The sequence below is a fragment of the Pteropus alecto genome, unplaced genomic scaffold (genome assembly GCF_000325575.1).
Source record: "Pteropus alecto unplaced genomic scaffold, ASM32557v1 scaffold182, whole genome shotgun sequence".
Lineage (NCBI taxonomy): Eukaryota > Metazoa > Chordata > Mammalia > Chiroptera > Pteropodidae > Pteropus > Pteropus alecto.
This window is the reverse complement of record NW_006433946.1, coordinates 5,145,032-5,165,037: the sequence shown is the minus strand read 5'-3', so window position 1 is coordinate 5,165,037 and position 20,006 is coordinate 5,145,032. Positions and strand designations below refer to the sequence as shown.

The window sequence follows — 20,006 nt, the reverse complement described above, 5'->3', positions numbered from 1 at the left end:
GACAATTTTTAGAGAAATTATTCATTTAATGATGAAATAATATATAATGGCAGCAGACATTGAGTATTTACATTATTTACCAGGCATTTTATTTTCCCTGGAATCTTATTTCATCCTTACAACCCTGAGAATACTTTATTATTCCCATTTTTTCACATAAGTAACCTGAGGTCTAGTAGGTCAAGTGAAAACTTGACTAAATTCACACAGCCGTTGAGAGTTAAGGAATATTTCTGAAATTTTTTGTCCACTTTTCCTCTTTTTGTTATAATCCTACGTTGGGAACAAATTGTGTCTCCTTGAAGATAGTTTTGTACTGTCTTCAGAAAAGAACTATTTTAAGTTCCTGCCTCTTTCTGAAAATTATTTGCTAGTTATAGTCTCAGATAAGTCATGACTTCTCCATTGTTCAATTTTCACAACTTCAAAAGAGAAAAATAGTTTTAGTAATATCTTCCCCTGTTGGTTAGATTCAAATAAAGGGGTGTATAGGAAAAGTTGTGACAGGTATTTGTGCGATAGAAATGTAAGGCATTTTTAATATCTAAATCTATGACTCTCATTCAGTGCTAAAGGCACTCATCCATTTATTTACATGTCAATTAATCACAGATCTTTTACTTTTTCCTTGTTTTCCTATCCTTTGGATATTTTACTGTTGATAAACTATTGAGGTAGGTAGGCAAGGAATTGAATAAAATTCAGTGTGTTCATTTTGACTGATAGCACTTATTAAAATGTTTAGAAGGCTAGGGGTTTGAAAATAATGGGATAATTTTTTGTTTTGTGGAAGGAATTTTGCTTTATTTCATTTACAATTCATAGCTTCATTACCTGCTTAAAACGTAATTTCTATCTAGGCTGTAGGAAAAGTTTATAATCTACAAAAGTATTATTAAACTGGCTTTGTTACAGGGTCTAAAGTTACTCTTAGAATTGGATCTTAGAAATGGTAAAGCAGGGAAAGAAAACATTACATCGAAATGTTTTTATTGTCTTTGCCCAACATAACAAATCCTGAAAAGTTTTCACTATTGTTCTTATGTTTCAATGGTACATGAATAAATTGGGTATGCCAGATATTTTGGTTATCTTATTGGACATTATCATCGATCAAATTCTGCCCATTTTCTTAAGTAGTTATTTGCATAGATGAGACTTCCCTATTTAAAATGATCGCATGTTGTTTCTCCCTTCCTAGGGCAGTGAATAGAATAAATGTAGTGTGATTATAAAATAGCAGAAACAGGTTACCGTAAGGGTCCTTAACTTGTTTTGTGCCATGAGACTGTTTGGCAGTGAACCTATGGGCACCTTTTCAGAATCATGTTTTTAAATGTAAAACATAAAATACATAGGTTTAAAATAAAGTCAGTTATATTAAAATCTACTTATTAAATTATTTTTAAAAAGTATGACGCATTCCAGAGAAATAGAAACTTATGTTCACACAAAAACATGTGTACAGTGTTTGTAATAGTTTTATTCATAAAGTACAAAAATGGGAAAAAAACCTAAATGTCCTCAATGGGTGACTGGTTAAAAAATTGTAGTATATCCATATCATGGAATGCCACACAGCAATTAACAGGAACAAACTAGTGATATGTGCAATAACATGTATGAGTCATAAATAACATTTATGCTGAGTGAAAAAAAGCCGTGCCAAAGGGTTACTACTGCATGATTTCCAGCATATGACATCCTTGAAAAGACAAAATTTATAGAAATGTAGAATAGATTAGTGGTTGCCAGGGATGGAAGGTTGTGAGAGGGATTTGAGTGTGGTTATGACAGGGCAACATGAGAGATCTTTGCAGCAATGGAACTATTCTGTATCTTGATTTTGGTGGTTGGTTACATGAATCTACATGTGATCAAACTGCAGAGAACTAAATACACACCCCCCCACACACATAGACAAACGAGTGCAAGTAAAACTAAGGAACTCTGAATAAAACAGGTGGGATTTCTCACTGTCAGTATCTCAGTTATGATATTGTAATATAGTTTTGCAAGATGTTACCATGTTACCAGGGAAACAAAGGATTTCTCTGCATTTTTCTTACAACTGCATGTGTATTTGCAATGATCCCAAAATAGAAAGTTTAATTAAAAATCGAGACATAGTAATATGCTTCTTTACAATATTTGTTAAATAACAAGACAAAGTGGCAGCCTCTATATATAACTAGGGTAATTTTGAAGAAATGGTGAGCAGAAGTGACATTTTGAAAAACTAACACAAACGTGGTGTATGTGGTGTGATAGGATAATATCTGTGACTTCTGTGCGTCACAGTAACCAAGTCGAAGGTGCAGCTTATACTGTGATCTGTTGTCTACGTTCATAATTGAAATAGATGCTGAATTCAAGTTAGCGGTTACTGAAAACAAAGATGTTATTTTTCCCCTTCCAAGTTTATATATTCCCTGAATTGGAACCCGGGGTTAAGAATCCCTGGGTTACTTTCTATCTGTTTACATTTCATTATCTAATATATCTCAAGGGCATTTGTCAAATCAAATATAAACATAATGCTTAAGCTTTCTTTTATCAAGTACTGAGGGTGATGATAAGGACTCATAAAAAATGCTCGTAGTCACACTGTAGTTTTCAAGATTTATTTGGTTTTATTCACCTATATACACACCGTCCACCATAATTGCTAAGTACTAGTTTTAAAAGGCAAGTATGGATAGACCACACATTTATTGTGTTTGATATGAAAGAGAAACATGTCAGACTGATTGCTTATTATACAGATTGACTAATTTTGAATATCATTAAATATTTTAATTAGCTTTCTTAGCAAATCGTTTAATAGTGGTTTAGCTTTTGGTTATTGATGTGTCTGAGAGTGTCTAGATCAAATGAGGTTGTTTTACAAGAATGTTTTACGAGAAGTGAAGTTCAGTGTTTTGGGGTCAACATTCTACTTATTAAAATATCATTACCCTTTTGTCTCAGTTATTGTTAAAATTAAAAGTTATTGTGTTTAATTGAGTAATTATTTGATATTATTATGAAGTATTTTCCCCCATACTTTATAAATTAAGTGTGTTTCACAACAAGAAATAATAGGGCCACAGAATTTAAATGCATGTTTAGAGTTTCTTTGTGCACTTGGCATTGGTAGCATAACATGTGCTCAAAGAATAATTTAAGTATTTGTTCTGTGATGGTTTTAGAGTCTATAATTTGAGGGTGAAATGCTTAATCTGATATTTGATATACAGAGGCTTCAATAAGTATACTATAAATGATTTCTCACGGAAAATCTTATATCTTTCTTTAAACATTTTAGCTAATCATATTTAAATAAACTTAGTCAAATCCTTTTTGAACAAATGGTATGTATAATCTGAAGAATTATGATGCATCTACATTACTGTAAAAAAGCTTTTTTTTTTTCTGTTCTAGAAGTTAAGATATGTTCTCTTATTTTACATATTACTTTCAGCCTCTGAAAAGGTGTTAAAAATGTGTCCTAAAATGGGAAATGACACTATATGGAGTTATCTCAGGGTGATAATTTTCTGTGTAGGTTTTTATTTTACAGACTGTGAACAGATAATACGTAGTATCTTTTATGGTACATTTTTTCATGCAAGTTAAAGAATTTTCACTGCAAATTGCATATGTAATTATTTGAAATCTTGTCGTAATACATTTGTTTTAATATATATTTTGTATTTTTGGATAAATGAATTATTTTAATAATCTCCCTTTATGAGATGTTTTTTTTCTAACTGGAGAGGAGCCCTCTAAAGTTTAGCATTCAGAATAGCATAGCCCACCAAATGTATTGCTATTAGAATAAATAGGTAGATTGACTTGGATCAGGCACTTGTTTTGTGTATCCTTTTCCTATGGGAACTCAAGGAACTGATGATAAGGAAAACGGCTTTTTGATTTCCTATGCTTTTAAAGTTTAAGGAGCCTCTCAACAATACTGTGAACCTTTGTAGATATAATTCCAAATTTGTTAATCTCCGACATTGCTTTTTCAGAGAACTGCAATGATAGATAAGAAATTCACTTGATTAAAGTAGCCAAAGAAACCTGATTATATTAGGGTTTCAGATCATGATCAATATTAGTAACAATGTAACTGTTTCACAACAATAATATTGTCCTTCCTATTTGAAGATGACACCACTGATAGTAATTGCTATTTGTCTGCATGCTGTAGTTTAAAAGATCTGTTTACAATCAATATGTTCTTCCTAGTGTCTGCTGCCAAATACCTTTACAGCTTAGAACTATGAAGCTTTTCCTCAAATTATAAGTAAATCTGTATTTACATTAAAGAATGACAGAGCGTGCTCAGACATAAAATCGGAAGTGAAGTGGTATCTCTACTGCAAAAACTTAAAATGCTCCTTTTAGAATACTGCTTATCTGGTTTTGATATTAACATTTTATATCAGGGTAGGAGATGTGATTATTAAACTGACCCGAAGTATCTTTTGGTTCTTTGTGTAGTGTCTTAGAATAATACAAGCATAGTCACACTGACAAGTGTCTCCGTCCTAATGATTTTCAAACTAAGGAATGGCTTCAAATTAGGAAAGCTTTTTGTTCACCCAGCTTTGGAGTAGCATGATGTATGCTAATTGCTAACTTCATCTGCATTATTTTTTAAAGATCAAATGGGCACAGTGGTAATTTTCATTAATCTCATACAGAGCAGCTAATTAAAATGTCGATTATTATCCATCCATTATCTAGTTGTTTCCTTTGTTCAGTATCAGAACAGGATGTTAAGAATAAGCCATTCTTGTATTACAGCCTTATTATATACAGTGAGAATTAGTTTAATCTATTGCACTGTTTTGTTTTTTGGTGATTTTTAAAATATTATTTTGTACCATATTGATTATGCTGAAGCTACTTTGACATTTTGTTATAGAGACTTTGGAACTAAACACTTGTTGCTTTAATTTTTTTATTCAATATTGGGAAAAAGTGACATATAGTGGGGGAAAAAGAAGTAACCTGAGGACTAGAACATTAGTGTTTTATTCTCACAACCTCACTAATGATGTGAACTTGGGCAATCACCTCGATTTTCTGTTTCTGTAATGAGGATAATAGAAGAGCTGATCTTTAAGGGCCAGTCTAGTCTTTACATGCTATCATGTTTCATAATTTTCAAATATGAACTTAGTCCTTCTAAACTTGATAAAAGGCATTTATTATGTAAGGCTATATATTTTCTGTCCTGCTCCATTAATTCGTTTATTTCCACTCGTTATAACCACAGGGTATCCTAAATTACATAATTTAAATTTTTTTCTAAGATTTGGGGGAGGGGTGAGTCCCAAGGTGGTGGGCTGGCCCAAATGTTCATAAAGAGTGTTTCAGCCATGACCACACGGAAGAAGGGAACTAACATTTTCTGAGAAGCTTACTCTGTGAGACAACACATACGAAAATGCCTATGTTAGGCACTTTATATGCATTGTCTTAATCCTGATAATAAACACGTGGGGTGCGTGTTTATTATCCCTTTATCATAGATGAACAAATAGGTTTATAGAGATTAGTTCAATAGCCTGCTCCAAGATTACCTGGAAGGTAAGTGAGGGAGCCATGATTCAAACCCAGTGGCAGTTTGAGCTGTCCCCAGCATGCTATCATGCACTGTCTCAATTTACCTGTTCTATACTAGCATTTCTGAACATATTGCAATGGAACATCTCAGAACTGTCATATTTTGAAGTGAAAGGAATTTGGAAGCTTCAGCATGTTGAAACTCATTAGTCATTCATCCATTTGTTTATCCTCCAGCCATTCAAGAAATATGTATTGAGTACTTACTGTGTGCTAAGAACAGTATTAAGATCTGGAGATACAGTGGTGAACAGGGTAGGTGAGATTCCTGCCTCATAGAGCTTATGTTTTAATGAGGAAGACCCAGTAAACAAAGCGCTAAACTTATATAAAGCTAATACTATAAGTGAGGATTCAAATGGTGTTGTGATGATAATTGGTGTGGAGGGGAGAAGACTGTTGGGCTGAAACTTAAATGATGAGAGCCATCAATGGCGAGGTCAGGGGTCAAAGTCTTCTAGGAAGAGAAAACAGCAAATACAAAGGTCATTCTACAGGAATAAGCTTTATATACAAGCCTCCAGGGGAGGCTCAGTAGGGCCTTGTTATCCATTAATTAAGAAAAAATGTTTGAGGATCATATGAAAGTGGTATGTGGCAGTAAACGTGCCCAATTTTATGCTGTAAATGTTTGCTCGCTCTTATTCTTTGTGGGTTTGTAGCCTTAAGAGATGGATTAAAAAGTTATAGAAATGTGGAAATGATTTCACGGTGATGGTTTTACTTACTGTGCCATATATGTGGTGATATATTCAGTAGACTTCTTGAACATCTACTGTATATCCTAACAAAGCAAGAAAAATCAGGTCAGTGGCCAATACATAAAATTTGGGAACTAAAAGTATGGAGTTATATTTCTTGTTCTGTAATTGTTATGAACAGATTCAGTAACAGCACACTTTTGTTGAGGGTCACCAAATGCATTCACTGTGTTAGGTACTTGGCATATGTGGACTTCCATTCTAGAAGAGAGACAGATACAAATAATGACCTCTGCCCTAATGTGTGACGTACCGTAGGAGTGATAGTGCCACAGTGCTATAAGGGAATAGTTCTCTTACATAAAACTTTGTCAGACTTTAAATGTTTACTATTTAATGGAATTTTTAAAAATTCAGACATTAAGAATGATTGACAATTTCTATATTGAGAAGGCATTCTCAATCAAAAGCCAAATAGTATGAAACCCTAGGGAATCCATTTCTCATTATTAACACATTGTTTGTTCGTTTGTTTTTTCTTCTCCTTCTCCTTCTCCTTCTCCTTCTCCTCCTTCTTCTCCTTCTCCTTCTCCTTCTCCTTCTCCTTCTCCTTCTCCTTCTCCTTCTCATCTGTTATGTGGGGTAATACCACCTCCCTCACTAGGATGTCGTGAAGATAAAAGATGATGATGATACATCTAAGATACTTAGAACAGGGCCTGGTACTTTAAGATCCTTCCTTCCTTCCTTTCTTCCTTTCTTCCTTTCTTTTCTCTCTTTTTTTTTTTAATAATTCTGTATCCTCTAATGATGACTTCTACCAAATGGGAAAAAAAATTGCCTTCCTTATTGTAGCTAAGGTAGTTAGGAGAAACCGAGTGTAATTTGTTTGAATTTAGAAAATGGGACTCAAGCTAGAGTTTTGATTCAGTGAGATATGTCTGTAATATAGGAAAGGGGCAGTTATGATTATGTGTGTCTAGAATGTGAAACTTTGAGTTATTAATACAATGAATGTATTGATGTTTTCCTCCCAGCCTTTATCCCAAACTACTTACATAGTTATAGCAAAGTGATGAAGCTAAAGAGCTGTGATGAGATGAGTTCTAGAAATAACCCTACATATATTGGAAATTAAGCTAAAAACTAGTCACTATCAGATAAATGCATTTAATGACTTTTTAAAGATTAACCTACAACACGAGAGTAACAAAGTTAGAAAATAATAGTTGATAATTGGTGAATCTTTTAGACTAATTGTTTAAACTAACATGCTATTTGGAGACTATGTTGTTTTACATTTTAATAACTGTTTTCACTTGTTTTTTGATAGGATGAAACTCTGATATATTTCAGTAGATTTGGGTAATGTTTTATAGTAAATTTTGTTCACTGTGTTTTGGGGAATAGAACATAAATAGCTAGGAAAATTAATAAGATGATTTATAAATGTTTATCCTGTGGGTTAAGGAGGACCAGCAAATGTTAATCCTAATGCCTGGATTGTAAATTTAAGCATTCCTGTCAGTGATACTTTTTGCAACTCAAGCCCATATTCTATTCAGGTCATGAGCACCAGCAGTGTAATTTTCTTTTAAATGAGGCTGAGGGGAATGTTGAGATATATACAACATGATTTTACCACATCAATTCTATGACCACACATTTTTAAGTGCCTGGCACTCTGCACACATTTTTAAATACTAAAATATTTGCACAGTTTATGCATTATTTTATCTTAAAAGTGTGTTTTTTCTTAAACCTGTTGTCTTAAATGATATCTTTTTTTTTTAATATAGGGAGGGCTGAGAAACAGCAAACATGAATGCACCCTGTCTTCTCAAGAATACGTTCATGAATTACGATCTGGTATTTCAGATGAGAAACTTCTTAACTGCCTAGAATCCCTGAGGGTTTCTTTAACCAGCAATCCTGTCAGGTACGTGATTCTTATAGTTTTGGTATAATTCATACAACCTGTACTGTATATAATTGTTGGGAATATAATCAGTCACATCATTTGAACCTCAGGATTTTATGATGAGAAGGCTGATGTTAGCTAATAAAGCAGTCTGATTATGAGGTTGTAAACATTTAAGAAATATAGTTAATCTGATCTCTAATAATGTGCAGTTTTAAAAACACAAATATTACTTGGATGTCAATTCCTCTTTGATTATATAAACATGGATCCAGACATTAATTATGCATATTTACATGGAAATCTGTGTACTCATATAATGATTATATATTTATTTGTAAAACAAATTCAGTATATTGGTTCTATGATAGTATTTCTTTTTAACCTGAGAAATAAATATAATTTTACATTCTTCTACAAGTTTTAGTGATATTACTCATACATTTCTATAATTTGAAATAGCACAATGAAATTATTTTAACCAATAAAAACAAGAGAGGAAGTATTAATAAATTCTTCAAAACTCTATATATTTAGGCTATTACCAAGCTACAAAGGATTTTTAAGAAGTTCCTTACCAATGATGTATTTCAATAACTGATGTTCCTTTATTAACAATAAAAAAGCCTTGAAATTAATTACACCCAAAATGTTTTTATAAATAAAATAAATTTTCAGTATAATATGAAAGTATTTTGGAATCTGCTTACACAATTGGTAGGTCTTAAATTCAGAAATTAATGGTAAGAGTATATAGAAACCATATTTTAATTTTATTTATGTTTTTCCTAATATGTAATGGGGCCACATCTTGTACTTCTCTGACCTATCCACAGAGCCTTTAAAATAATTTAGAGCTCTGACATTCCATTTAGATTTATGTACAAATTGAAATATATCATATTACAATTGACCTTTGAACAACACAAGGATTAGGGGCGATGATTGCCAGCTAAGTCAAAAATGGGTAGCATTGATTCCCAGCTACCAACTGATCCCTGAACAATGCAGGTCTGAACTATGTAGTATAAGTGGACCCGCATTCAATGGTCAACTATTATTTATTTTTACCTATAGTGCAGTTGGCAGAATAACTGGAAAACTATAATTCTACAATAAAAAATAAATAAAAAGGCAGTGGTAAGATGTAATTTACCTTTCAATGTGATAATCGTTCAAAGGTGGCCATCTTGCTGTTTCTTCCAGAATGCTTCTGGTTTTAATGATTTGAACAAAGATGTGAGTTCTTTGAGAACAGTAACCATGGTGGTGGTTCCTCCTGTCCCCCACCTTCCAATCCCCTCGATGTAACCCCAACCCTGTCGCCCTCACCACCTTATCCCCTTGCCTCTGGCTCCCCCCACTCCCACAGCACTCTGCCATAGTTCAGGTACGTGTTCAAAAATTTCTGTTGAAATGTTGATTGAACAAATGAATAAATTGATATTTAATAAGTGATTATAGTAGGAGTATGCTTCTGGTTTTAATGATTTGAACAAGGAAGTGAGTTCCTTCAGAATAGTAACCATGGTGGTACTTCTCCACTTGTCCCCTCTGCCTTCCCGTCCCCCCATCTCACCTGGCCTCTCCCCATCTACAGCATTTTATCATAGTTCACTTATGTGTTCTGAAATTTCTCTTGAATGGTTAGTTTATTGAATGAGTGAATAAATTGATCTTTTTAAGAAGGACTATAGAAAAAGTTGTGACATTTAGGCATAATGGAGGTGGGGGGGTGAACCTAGCAAAAATGCATTTCTATAAGATGGCAGAGAGGCATGAAATTGCACACGGGACTTTAAAAATGTAGCCTAGCATGTATCAGATTGGCTGAAGCCAGCTGCAGTCTGGTAGCTGATTGATTCCACAAGTGTTGTAAGGCTGCTGGTGTCATCACAGGTCATGCATTGGTTGGTAGCCCTCAAAGAGGTCAGTGCTCGCCTGAGGTACTCGCTGACTAGTGCCAAATCCTACTGCTTCATACACCTGAACTGATGTTAAGATGAGTAAAAATGGGTTTTCTCCGGGTGGTGCAGCTCCCGCTCTGAGGACTCCAAGATCCAGAGCTTGAATCCATGACATTATACCTTCTGTAAACCAGCTGCTCATGGCCGCTGTGGTCGACAATGTTTTCAAGGTTAGAGGAATAGAGGTTTCCCAGGTCTCAATTGTAGGGATCATCAGGAAGGTGGAGAGAGCCACATACTACATTCTTTACAAGATTGATGATATGACCACCAAGCCTATCCATGCCTGCCACTTTCTCAGTAGAGATTAAACAAAGCAGGGGCGACTCCCTGTCCAATGGGAGTGTATGCCAAAGGGTTCGGTATCCTCAGAGGTTCTGCGGAGGTGAGGAGCCTTGAGGTATTGAAGATTCGCGTTCTGGAACACATGAACGAGTTCACCTCACATATTCTGGAAACAGTCGATGCACACATGATACTGGATAAAGCCCTCCAAGAGGCCTCTGGGGAAAGTGCACCCGTTGCTCCATCTAAAGTGGATAAGGCTCCAGAGGACGGCGAGTCTCACCTGAACTTCAATTGGAAGGAGGTGCTGCGTTTGATTCATGAGTGTCCTCACCATGAAGGCAAGAGCATCCACTAGCTCCAGACCAAGCTTCGCAGCCTGAGTGCCAAGGCCATCAAGGAAGCCATTGATTTTCTGATGGTTGAGGGCCACATCTACCCCACTATGGATGTGGAGCATTTTAAACCTGCTGATTGAAGTGGCGAGAAGATTTTCATTTTCCAAAGACCCTAGCCTCCAGCTGTGAAGTGTGTTTGAACTGTTGACTTAGGAAGTAGATTTTTCTCAACAAAAGATCTCAACTGGCATCCTTTGGAACCTTACTGCTTTTCCATCTGCTTTGAACTTTTCTGTTTTACTACCTATTTGAAGCTCAGAGGGAGATCACCATGGATAAATTGATTGGACTTTTTGTAGGATTTACCAGCAAGCAAATGAAAACTCTTCTGATCAGATGAATTTAGGGGAGAAAAGGTACAGGAAAAAGTTGAAAATTATTATTTAGTGCATGGGAGCTTCTTCTTTCTGAAATATCTATGTATAAGGAGAAAATAGATGGAGTCACGGAGCCAGTGAAGAGACAAATTTTTTTTTTCTATTGTTTTTACATTAGGCTTATTTTCTAGGTTTTTTTTTTTGTTGTTGTTGTTGTTCTTTTTTTGTTTTTTTCTTTAGGTGAGGCAACTCTTGGTTGACTTCACAGATTGCAAGGACCTTGTCAGTTTACAATTCCTTATTTTCTATTTTTTATGCCTACAGCACCTGGTCTTCCTAGGTGTTCTCCCATCCAAATACTAACCAGCTCTGACCCTTCTTAGCTTCCAAGATCAGACAGGATCTGTCTTGTTCAGGGTGGCATGGCCATAGCTTATTTTCTAGGTTTAGATTTAGCTTATTATAGTCATTGTTATCTCTTGCTAAATATCGTAATTGATCAAATACACTAAAGATAGCAATTTGTGAGTGCAAATGCTCAGTTCTAGTGTTTATTGAACATTTTGCTCTTACTACCATAGGCTTATGTTTTTTTAAAAAAATAAGATTATAGTATGTTTAAATAATGGTCATCTTTGAATTCTTTTTTCTTAAAATGTGATTATTTAATGAATATTTCAAATAAGATGTTGGTGATATGTGGGTTAAATTACAATCTCTTATAGTTGCATGGTGATGCCAGACTTTCTGTAAGTTTGATGTTCCGAAGTATTATCTATAGTCCTAAGTGCTTTTTTATGTATAACAAGATTTTATTCTTATATATTAAGCAAAGAAATAAAATTGAAATTTAATTGAAATTTATTTGAATGTTTTGTTAAAATACTTTTGCAAAATTCTTAATTCTTGTGTGATTTTTTCCCCTAAATACACTTGAAAAAGCCTTCTGTTTTGTTTTTGAGTAATAATAACTTTAATTATCAAGAATATTTTTTCTCTTTTCTCTATAAAACCAATAACATGTTATATCCTAGTTGTAATTATACATTTCAGTAGAAATCATATTAATTATATGGGACTTTTAAAAAATTGAATAATGTAAGCACTTAGTTATATGTAATAAAGGTGGTATCTGTCAAGTTACTACTTTTTATTAGAGGAAAAATATATAGTCATTCAGACAGGTAGAAGAATAAAGCATCACCTATCTTAATTGGCTCACACAAAGAAGGTGCAAAAACAGAGAAAAATCCCTTAGATACACTATTGCCAGTAATACATACTGTCAGGAAAACTATCAGAATATGGCCTCTTATCTTCAGCCCTTACAAAAAACTTATCACCAATTTTTACTTAAGCATTTTGAGGCATAAACTTAACTTTCTTCCTCTCAAAAGCAAAGAAATCATAAACAGCACTCTGAAAGCCATAAATGATTAACATACTATAAACCTGTTTGATAATCTTTGTTGAAAAAGGTTGCCTGCCCTGGGGAAAATCATACAGGGGGAGAAGCAATGAGTGACATATTTCTTCCTCAGAATCTGAGTGCAGAAAAAAATAGTCTAGGAGATATAATATTCTTTTGTGATACCACTCATACAAATGCAGGAACCCTGAGAATAAAATTTGATATTTTTTGTGACTTTACAGTCACTGTTCTAATAAACCATCCAGTTTTTCAACTGGCCATTGGCCGGATAGCCACTTTTTACCCTGCTCTATAAATAGTCCTCCAGAACTGGGAAAACAGCAACCAAAAAAAGCCATTTTTGTCTGCCTTTATGTCTGGTAACTAATATTGTGATATGTATATTAGGCCCAGGACCATCCTCTCTCCCTCCCTCATCCTCTGAAGGGAACTGTGCTTGCTCTGTGTTCCTTGGGGTTCTTTTTATCTTTGTTAATTATCCCAGAACTCTTCTGCTCTTTATTCTTAATGCAATTGTGCTTTAGTGAGATACTGCTGCCCGTAAGGGACTGCAGTGGAAAAATAGTAGGGCTGGCTATAATGTGAGTGGAAATCAACATTTTTAGGCAGAAAATAATTGCTACATTATCTTATACTGCATATTTAGTGCATGATAGTGATAGAAGAATTTTAAAATTCATTTTAAACCATCCACCTGGTGTGCATACTTCTCTTTCAGTTTTCTTTAGATGGTGACTGACAGCCAGTGTTCCCCATCCTGTCCAGTCCTACCCGTATATGAGCCAAACTTTTGAGGATAAGATACAAATCCTGGGAAAATACTATCAACTATTTTGGGCAAGGACATTTAAGCCTGAGGAACCTGAAGAACATAATTGATAATTATAGTCCACTTGGGGATGTTTTTATATGGCTCGTATGCATATGAAATGTATGCATTTATATTGAAACTGATTCTAAATTAACTGAATGAATAAATTTGAAAATGTTTTCAGGACAAAACTAGGATTATTGTAGTCATAATTGTTAGCAATTGTTTTATTACTTTTATCTACTAAATTTAGATTTAGATTTTGAATATAATCTTAGAAATGTAAATTGTCATATTTTTTCCAGTTTCCACTTTTTATGATGATGAATCAAAAAAGATAACTGCTAAATTATTTTCATTCATTAAACCTTTATTGAAATACCTGCTATATGCATTTTATTTAAGTGTTAATTGTCATTTTAATAAGCTTAAATTCAATTGACTTCTTAAATGGTTATTAAAATAAGTTTAATAATATTAAAATAATAATAGTTAACATTTTCACATATACATAGTACTTATCTGCTAGGCACTGTTCTAAGACTGTGTCTGTGTGAGTGTGTATCCCGGTGATGCCTAGATTTGTACTTCTAACTCAGACCTCTCTCTTGAAATTCAAACTCTGTCTCCAAATGTCTTCCTACAGACATCTTTAAAACCATTAAAAAGAAATAAGAAACACATATAGCATTTACTGTCCCCAGGAAATGTTCTGAGAAGTTGAAATATACACGTACAACTAGGATATCTTTATTATTAGTATTGTTCCCATTTTATAGGTGAGGAAATTGAAGTACGGAAAGTTTAAGTAATTTGCTCCATTTTAACGTTAATGACTAGTAAGTGTCAGAGCTAAGATTCCAACTCAGGCAGTGTGTCTCCAGAGCCTGGGCCCCTAACCACTTCTTGGTGCTACCTCACAATAAGGAACATCTTTCAAAATATCCTCCTTTCACTCTTGTTACATAATAAATATTTTAACATTATTTCTTTTATTAAAATGTACCTGAGTTCAATAAAAAAAACTATTATGAAATCTTTCAGTAAAAAGTATGAAGGAGAATATTAAAACACCTGTGTATTCATCTACCAGTTTAAGAAACAAAACTTTATTATATAGTTGTAGAGAACTATAGCCATATAATGCAGATTATTTTTAATGATACTATAATACCTCTTGAGCCTGTATTTTCACTGATTAAAAAATCATCTGAAAATCTACATGTTCTATTAACAAATGCATTTATTTTTTGAAGTATAGTATCTTAAGAATAAATATCATTGCATTGAAAAGTCTCTTATTCCGATGACCATGTGGCTCTGTGTAGTGGAATTTGGGACTCCTTTGTCCTGTCCTTTAGGGATGATATCTCTAGTAATTCAGATGTCATCCCTATGATATTTATTTCGATTTACCACTACATGATATATTAAGAAAACATTGTTTTACTATTAAGAGTTAATTTATTTTGTTAATACCTAAAGTTGGAGCAGTTCAATGAATAGCACTTAATATTATGTGGTTTGTTTTTACAGAGCAGAAGGATATCCCATAAAGGATAACAAAAAGAAATTATTCTTGTCCATATGGGGCTTGTCCATGTGGAGCTCACATTCTAGTAAAAGTCAGATAATTAAAAAAATATATGTATATATACACACACACACATACATACATACATACATACATACATACATACATACATATATACATAAAATGTCAGATTGTGATCTGTGCTGGGGAGGAGACGTTGCTATTTTATATCAGGTGGTCAATGCAGGCTTCCCTGACTTTAGTGTATTTGAGCAGAGATCTAAAGAAAGGTTGAGAATGAGCTATGTTGTCACTGGAGGGGGAACATTGTTAGGAACAGGAAACAGCAAGAGCCAATACTGTTCCAGAAATGTCAAAGGGGCAAATGTGGCTAGAGGCAGAGAATATAAAGTCTTGGGAACCATTGGAAAGTCTTTGATTTTTACTCTCAGCTGGGGAGCTGTTAGAGGGTTTTGAGTAGAGTAATGGCATGACCTGACCTAGATTTTTAAAGAATTTTTAAAGTCTGGGTAGAAGAAGGGAGACCATGTTATATATTGCAGTAAGGGAGCTGGAAATCTCACAGGAATTCCAGGGACAGCTGTATAGCTGTGCCTCATGGAGGCTGATATGGAAGGTCATTTGACGTCTTAAGGTGGTCCTGGAAATCAACAGTTTTTGTCATGAGCTTCCCTCAACTCAGCAGCAGAAATTCATGGCACATCACCCTGACTAGTCCCATTGTCAGCTTTTTTTCCTGGTATTAACCACCTGGCCTTCTCTGTATTGCCCAAGTGAGGCTCCTAATGGGGTGACTCTGCTCTCTATATGTTTCTGCATGGGCAAAGCGGACCTTTTCATGCCAGGCCACCTCAGTCTGCAGGCGAACTTAAGTGCTTACCACATGACAGTTCAGTGAACTGTCTCTGACTGAATCAATTTTGCCTTTGGTAAGGGAGAGAGTGGCAGGGTGATATGGTCCAGAATTTGTCTACCTAGGACCGTTTCTTCAGAAGATGACTTTGAGGAGTGTTCCCCTAAGAAGGAGATATGAGCTTGTCAGGTACTGATTGTATGGAGATCTGCTAAAGGTCAAGGATTATTTTATTCATCTTGTATATTCAGCATTTAGTGTTATTCCTTGTGGTATTACAAGTTGAGTGAATGAGAAAAAGTAGCACGCTGCTACCACTAAGTACCTCTAGTGTTCCTGTGTGTGTATGTGTGTGTGTTGGAAAGAAGAGGAAAAAACAAGGAACACCACCTTTGAATATCCTCCTGAGAATTCTTTTACCAGTCTAGTAAGCCACCTCCAAGGAGTGGTCTCTCCTTGGACTTTTGTCAGCCATTTGACTCAGGTCTAAAAACCTTTCTTCTGAATAAGGGCCTGCTCTCCTTAACCTACCCTTCAAAAATGAAAAAAAAGAAAGAAAGAAAAAAAAAAACATGCTGAGATTTGTGTCTAGAGCACATGGTAAATAAGTTCTGGAGGCGCAATGTATTTTCCCCTTGTGAGAACATTGGCATTATTTCTATAAAAAGCTTTAAAAAGCTCTGCTTGAAATAAACATGTTTAACTTTATCAACCCAGAGTTTCCAAATTGAAAAGAAAACTTTTTTTTTTAAATTTCTTAGAAATGCTTATAACCATTCCGTAGTCTGAACCACAGCTTCTATTTCCATCAGTTTTAAACACACCAACAGCCGTAAGATTTTGTTATCTAACCATTCCCTACTTGAAAATGTCACTCATGGAAACCAATAAATAAGTAATCAAACCTACACAGCAAACAACTAAATAGTCTTCCTTTTGAACAGAAACAAATAAGCAAATAAGAACAATGAAACAACAAAAACAACAACAACAAATCAGAAAAAGAGGAAACCAGTGTAAGGATAAACCCGAGAATGAGAATAATTTGTAAAACAAGAAGGAAATTGCATAGAAAACAAAGGAAAGAAAAATAATCTGTAAAAGGATAAACCAACCACCTTAAATATGCAGTGTGTTATATAACAGTAACAAAATCCTTGAAATTCTACAGGAATCATTTAATATTATTGTTTTAGTTTCCTAGGGCTTCCATAACAGTTACCAAAAACTGAGTAACATTAACAGAAATTTATTCTCACAGTGCAGGTGGCCAGAAAGCTGATATCCAGGTGTCAGCAACAAGGTCCCTCCTAAGGCTCTTGCTTCTTCTAGCTTCTGGTATTCCTTGGCTTGTGGCCCTGTAACTCCAACTTCTGTTTCCCTTGTCACATGTCTCCTTCTCTTTGTCTCTGTGTCTTTTTCTGTGTGTTTCATAATACACTCTAAAGGTGGACTTAGGGCCCACCCTAATCTAATATGATGTTATCTCCATCCTTAATTATATCTTCAAAGACCCTGTTTCCAAATAAGGTCATATTCTAAGGTTCTGGATAAATACTCTTCAACCCACTGCAATCAGGCAAAGGGAAATTATCCTTAAAACCATGGAAATAACAAAATTAAGCTAAAAAACATTAACTAGTTCAGGATATCTGTAAAAGTAGAATTATGTACTACTTATAGATCTATTTTTATAAGTATCCTTAATGAAATGAAATTTTGTTAGCCTCATTATCTTTATAAAGAAAATTTTTCTGTAGTACTAAATTCTGAGAGATAACATGCTATATGATAGAGTCACACTAGAATACCAGTCACAAGATGTGATTTCTAGTCCTTGATCTCTCACTCTCTGACCTTAGTCTAATCAGTAAGTGACTCCTTTGGGCCTCAGTTTTGCCATATGTAAATGAGATTGGAACCTTCCAGCTCTAAACTGCTATGTTTTATTTTCTCTTTTGCTTAGCTCCAATCCTATTACGTTTGCTAGTGGAACTAGATTAGTGATTAGAAATGATTTTGAAAAGTGAGAAGAACGTTCTTCCATAAGACTGAAAGATTTCCTAGCACTTTATTATTTTATTGCATTTATAAATATTATATGTAACCAACGCCAGACAGGTATTTATAATTTCCTTTAAAATACTGAAGAAAGCATTTTCCAAATCTGTTACATAATTATTTTTCAAACCTTACGTTCATTAGAATCTGGGCATTGCCCTCTCATGCCTGGTTTCCTCTCTTACCATAGTTTTAACTGGCTTCTTTTTGTTCATCCTCTATTAGAATAATAAATAAATACACACACACACACATACACACACACAAACACACACTGATAGCTTTACTAAACATTCTCAAAGCACAGTCAATTCAGAAAATAAAATGGAGTCATAAATTTCAAATTCATGTGGTATTTAATCACTCAGATGATAAAGGCCATAAGAAAGTCATTTAATCATATTATTTTCTGCTAAAGGCTAATATTTTAAAATTCATTTTATAAACCATCATTAACTGGCCATATCCCAAATCACTCCCTTAGTATAGATTCCTTCAATATTTATTTCATAATCTATATATTCATCTGTACCTGCTTATGCTCTATAATAGTTTCATGCATGTATGTCTGCTTTTCTCATTTAGATTTTAGATTCCTCTGGGAGAGGGACACTCATGCCCTCTTATTGTTTCATAATGGCAGGTATGGTGTAATTTATATACAATAATGTGTGATTTGATGTGGATATTGACCCACCATCAATAACAACCCACACTTCTCCAGCCGTGAGAATGAATTTGCATTAATCTGGCACTATTTTGTGGCTATGCACTTTTAGATGTAATCAGAGAAAAAAATGAAGCTAACTTCCTCCACATGGGAATGTAACCTGTTGGTTTAATTTGAACCAAAATCATAAGCTACAGACAATATAGCATGCTTTATACAATGGCCTTTTTACTGTTGCATGGTGAATTAATGAAATTGAATGTTTACAACTCTATTTACACCCTAAAAATCCATGAATTCAGACTATAAAAATCTCAGTCTACCATCACAAATTGCATTAGATTCTGCTCATACCATGGTCTCTGTGTTTTAAAATGAGAATTATGTTATTTACAGATTTTTGTTTATGAAAGTTAGCAGTACCTGCTGAGAAATGACCAATGAGTTTGGGCAGTTTTATTCTCAACCAACCCATTACAGGGTGTATAGGCATTTGGCAATATATTTTATGAAGATCCAAAGAAATGTGTAGCAATAAATCATTGTGACAAAGTTTTCTTAACACATGACAAAAACAGCAAATACTGGTTTGAAGAATAGTATCAGAGTTATGATTGTGTAGAATTCTTCACAGAATTGTTGCTGAAATTGCCTTAGAGTTTGAGGAGTATTTTACCCCTCTAGGAAACTTTCTTCTGTTTGTTTGGAATCTTAGTGATCTGCCAGACTCATGGCATAGTGTATATATTTACTTTCTGTGCTGATAGCTTCCTCAGCCAATGTTTTCAAGCAGGTGAAAATGGATAAAATATCTTTTAGATTTTATATATGTGTAATCATTTGCATTGCATCTAGAACATTTGTTTTTACCTGATATTTTCTAACGTCCCTTTAAATTTAAACATTTTTTCTAGCATATTAACAAATGTGTATTTTAACATAATTATTGTAATAAAAATAGATGATTCTTAACAGTAATACAAATTAGGAATAGAAAGCATTTTCTGAATTATGGGTGTTAATAACTATTTAAACAGCCTGTATTAAACTTATTAAAAGCTTGGCAAAAGAGCTAACACTACTTAGAGAGTTAATATAAAGGTAGGTGCAGATCAATACTATTAGAACATTTTGCATTGGACTACCTATGAAAAATGGAATAATGAGGACAATTTTTTATGATGCAGAAATGTGAACAAGACTTAAAATTATGTGCGTATCTCATAAGGCAGGATTATAAGCAGTACTACTAAAGTAGGGCTGTTTAATATTGGTGTTTTAAATTTGTTGGCTTTAACTTTTAAATGCATAAATCATGTTAGAAGATCCTAGTACATTTTTTACATAGAATAGAAATAGTAAATTCAGTGCAGTTATATTTAATTTTATGCTTTCTTTTAAAATCTGGTCAATAAT

The 20,006-nt window shown here is 34.0% G+C and overlaps 2 protein-coding genes across 5 annotated transcripts in view; both read left to right on the top strand.

The window, feature by feature from the left end:
• Nucleotides 1-20,006, top strand: part of DIAPH2 (diaphanous related formin 2) — a 781,302-nt gene that overhangs the window by 160,013 nt on the left and 601,283 nt on the right. For all 4 annotated transcript variants that reach the window (XM_025044410.1, XM_025044409.1, XM_015586720.2 and 1 more), the window contains one exon: nt 8,120-8,259. In XM_025044410.1, coding sequence (XP_024900178.1) covers nt 8,120-8,259 — 140 coding nt within the window. The remainder of the gene's footprint in view (nt 1-8,119; nt 8,260-20,006) is intronic.
• RPA4 (replication protein A4) lies at nt 10,244-11,032 on the top strand. Its single transcript, XM_015586717.2, is given in 2 exon segments — nt 10,244-10,528; nt 10,531-11,032. Coding segments are annotated over 2 exon segments (726 nt in total). The 3' UTR covers nt 10,972-11,032.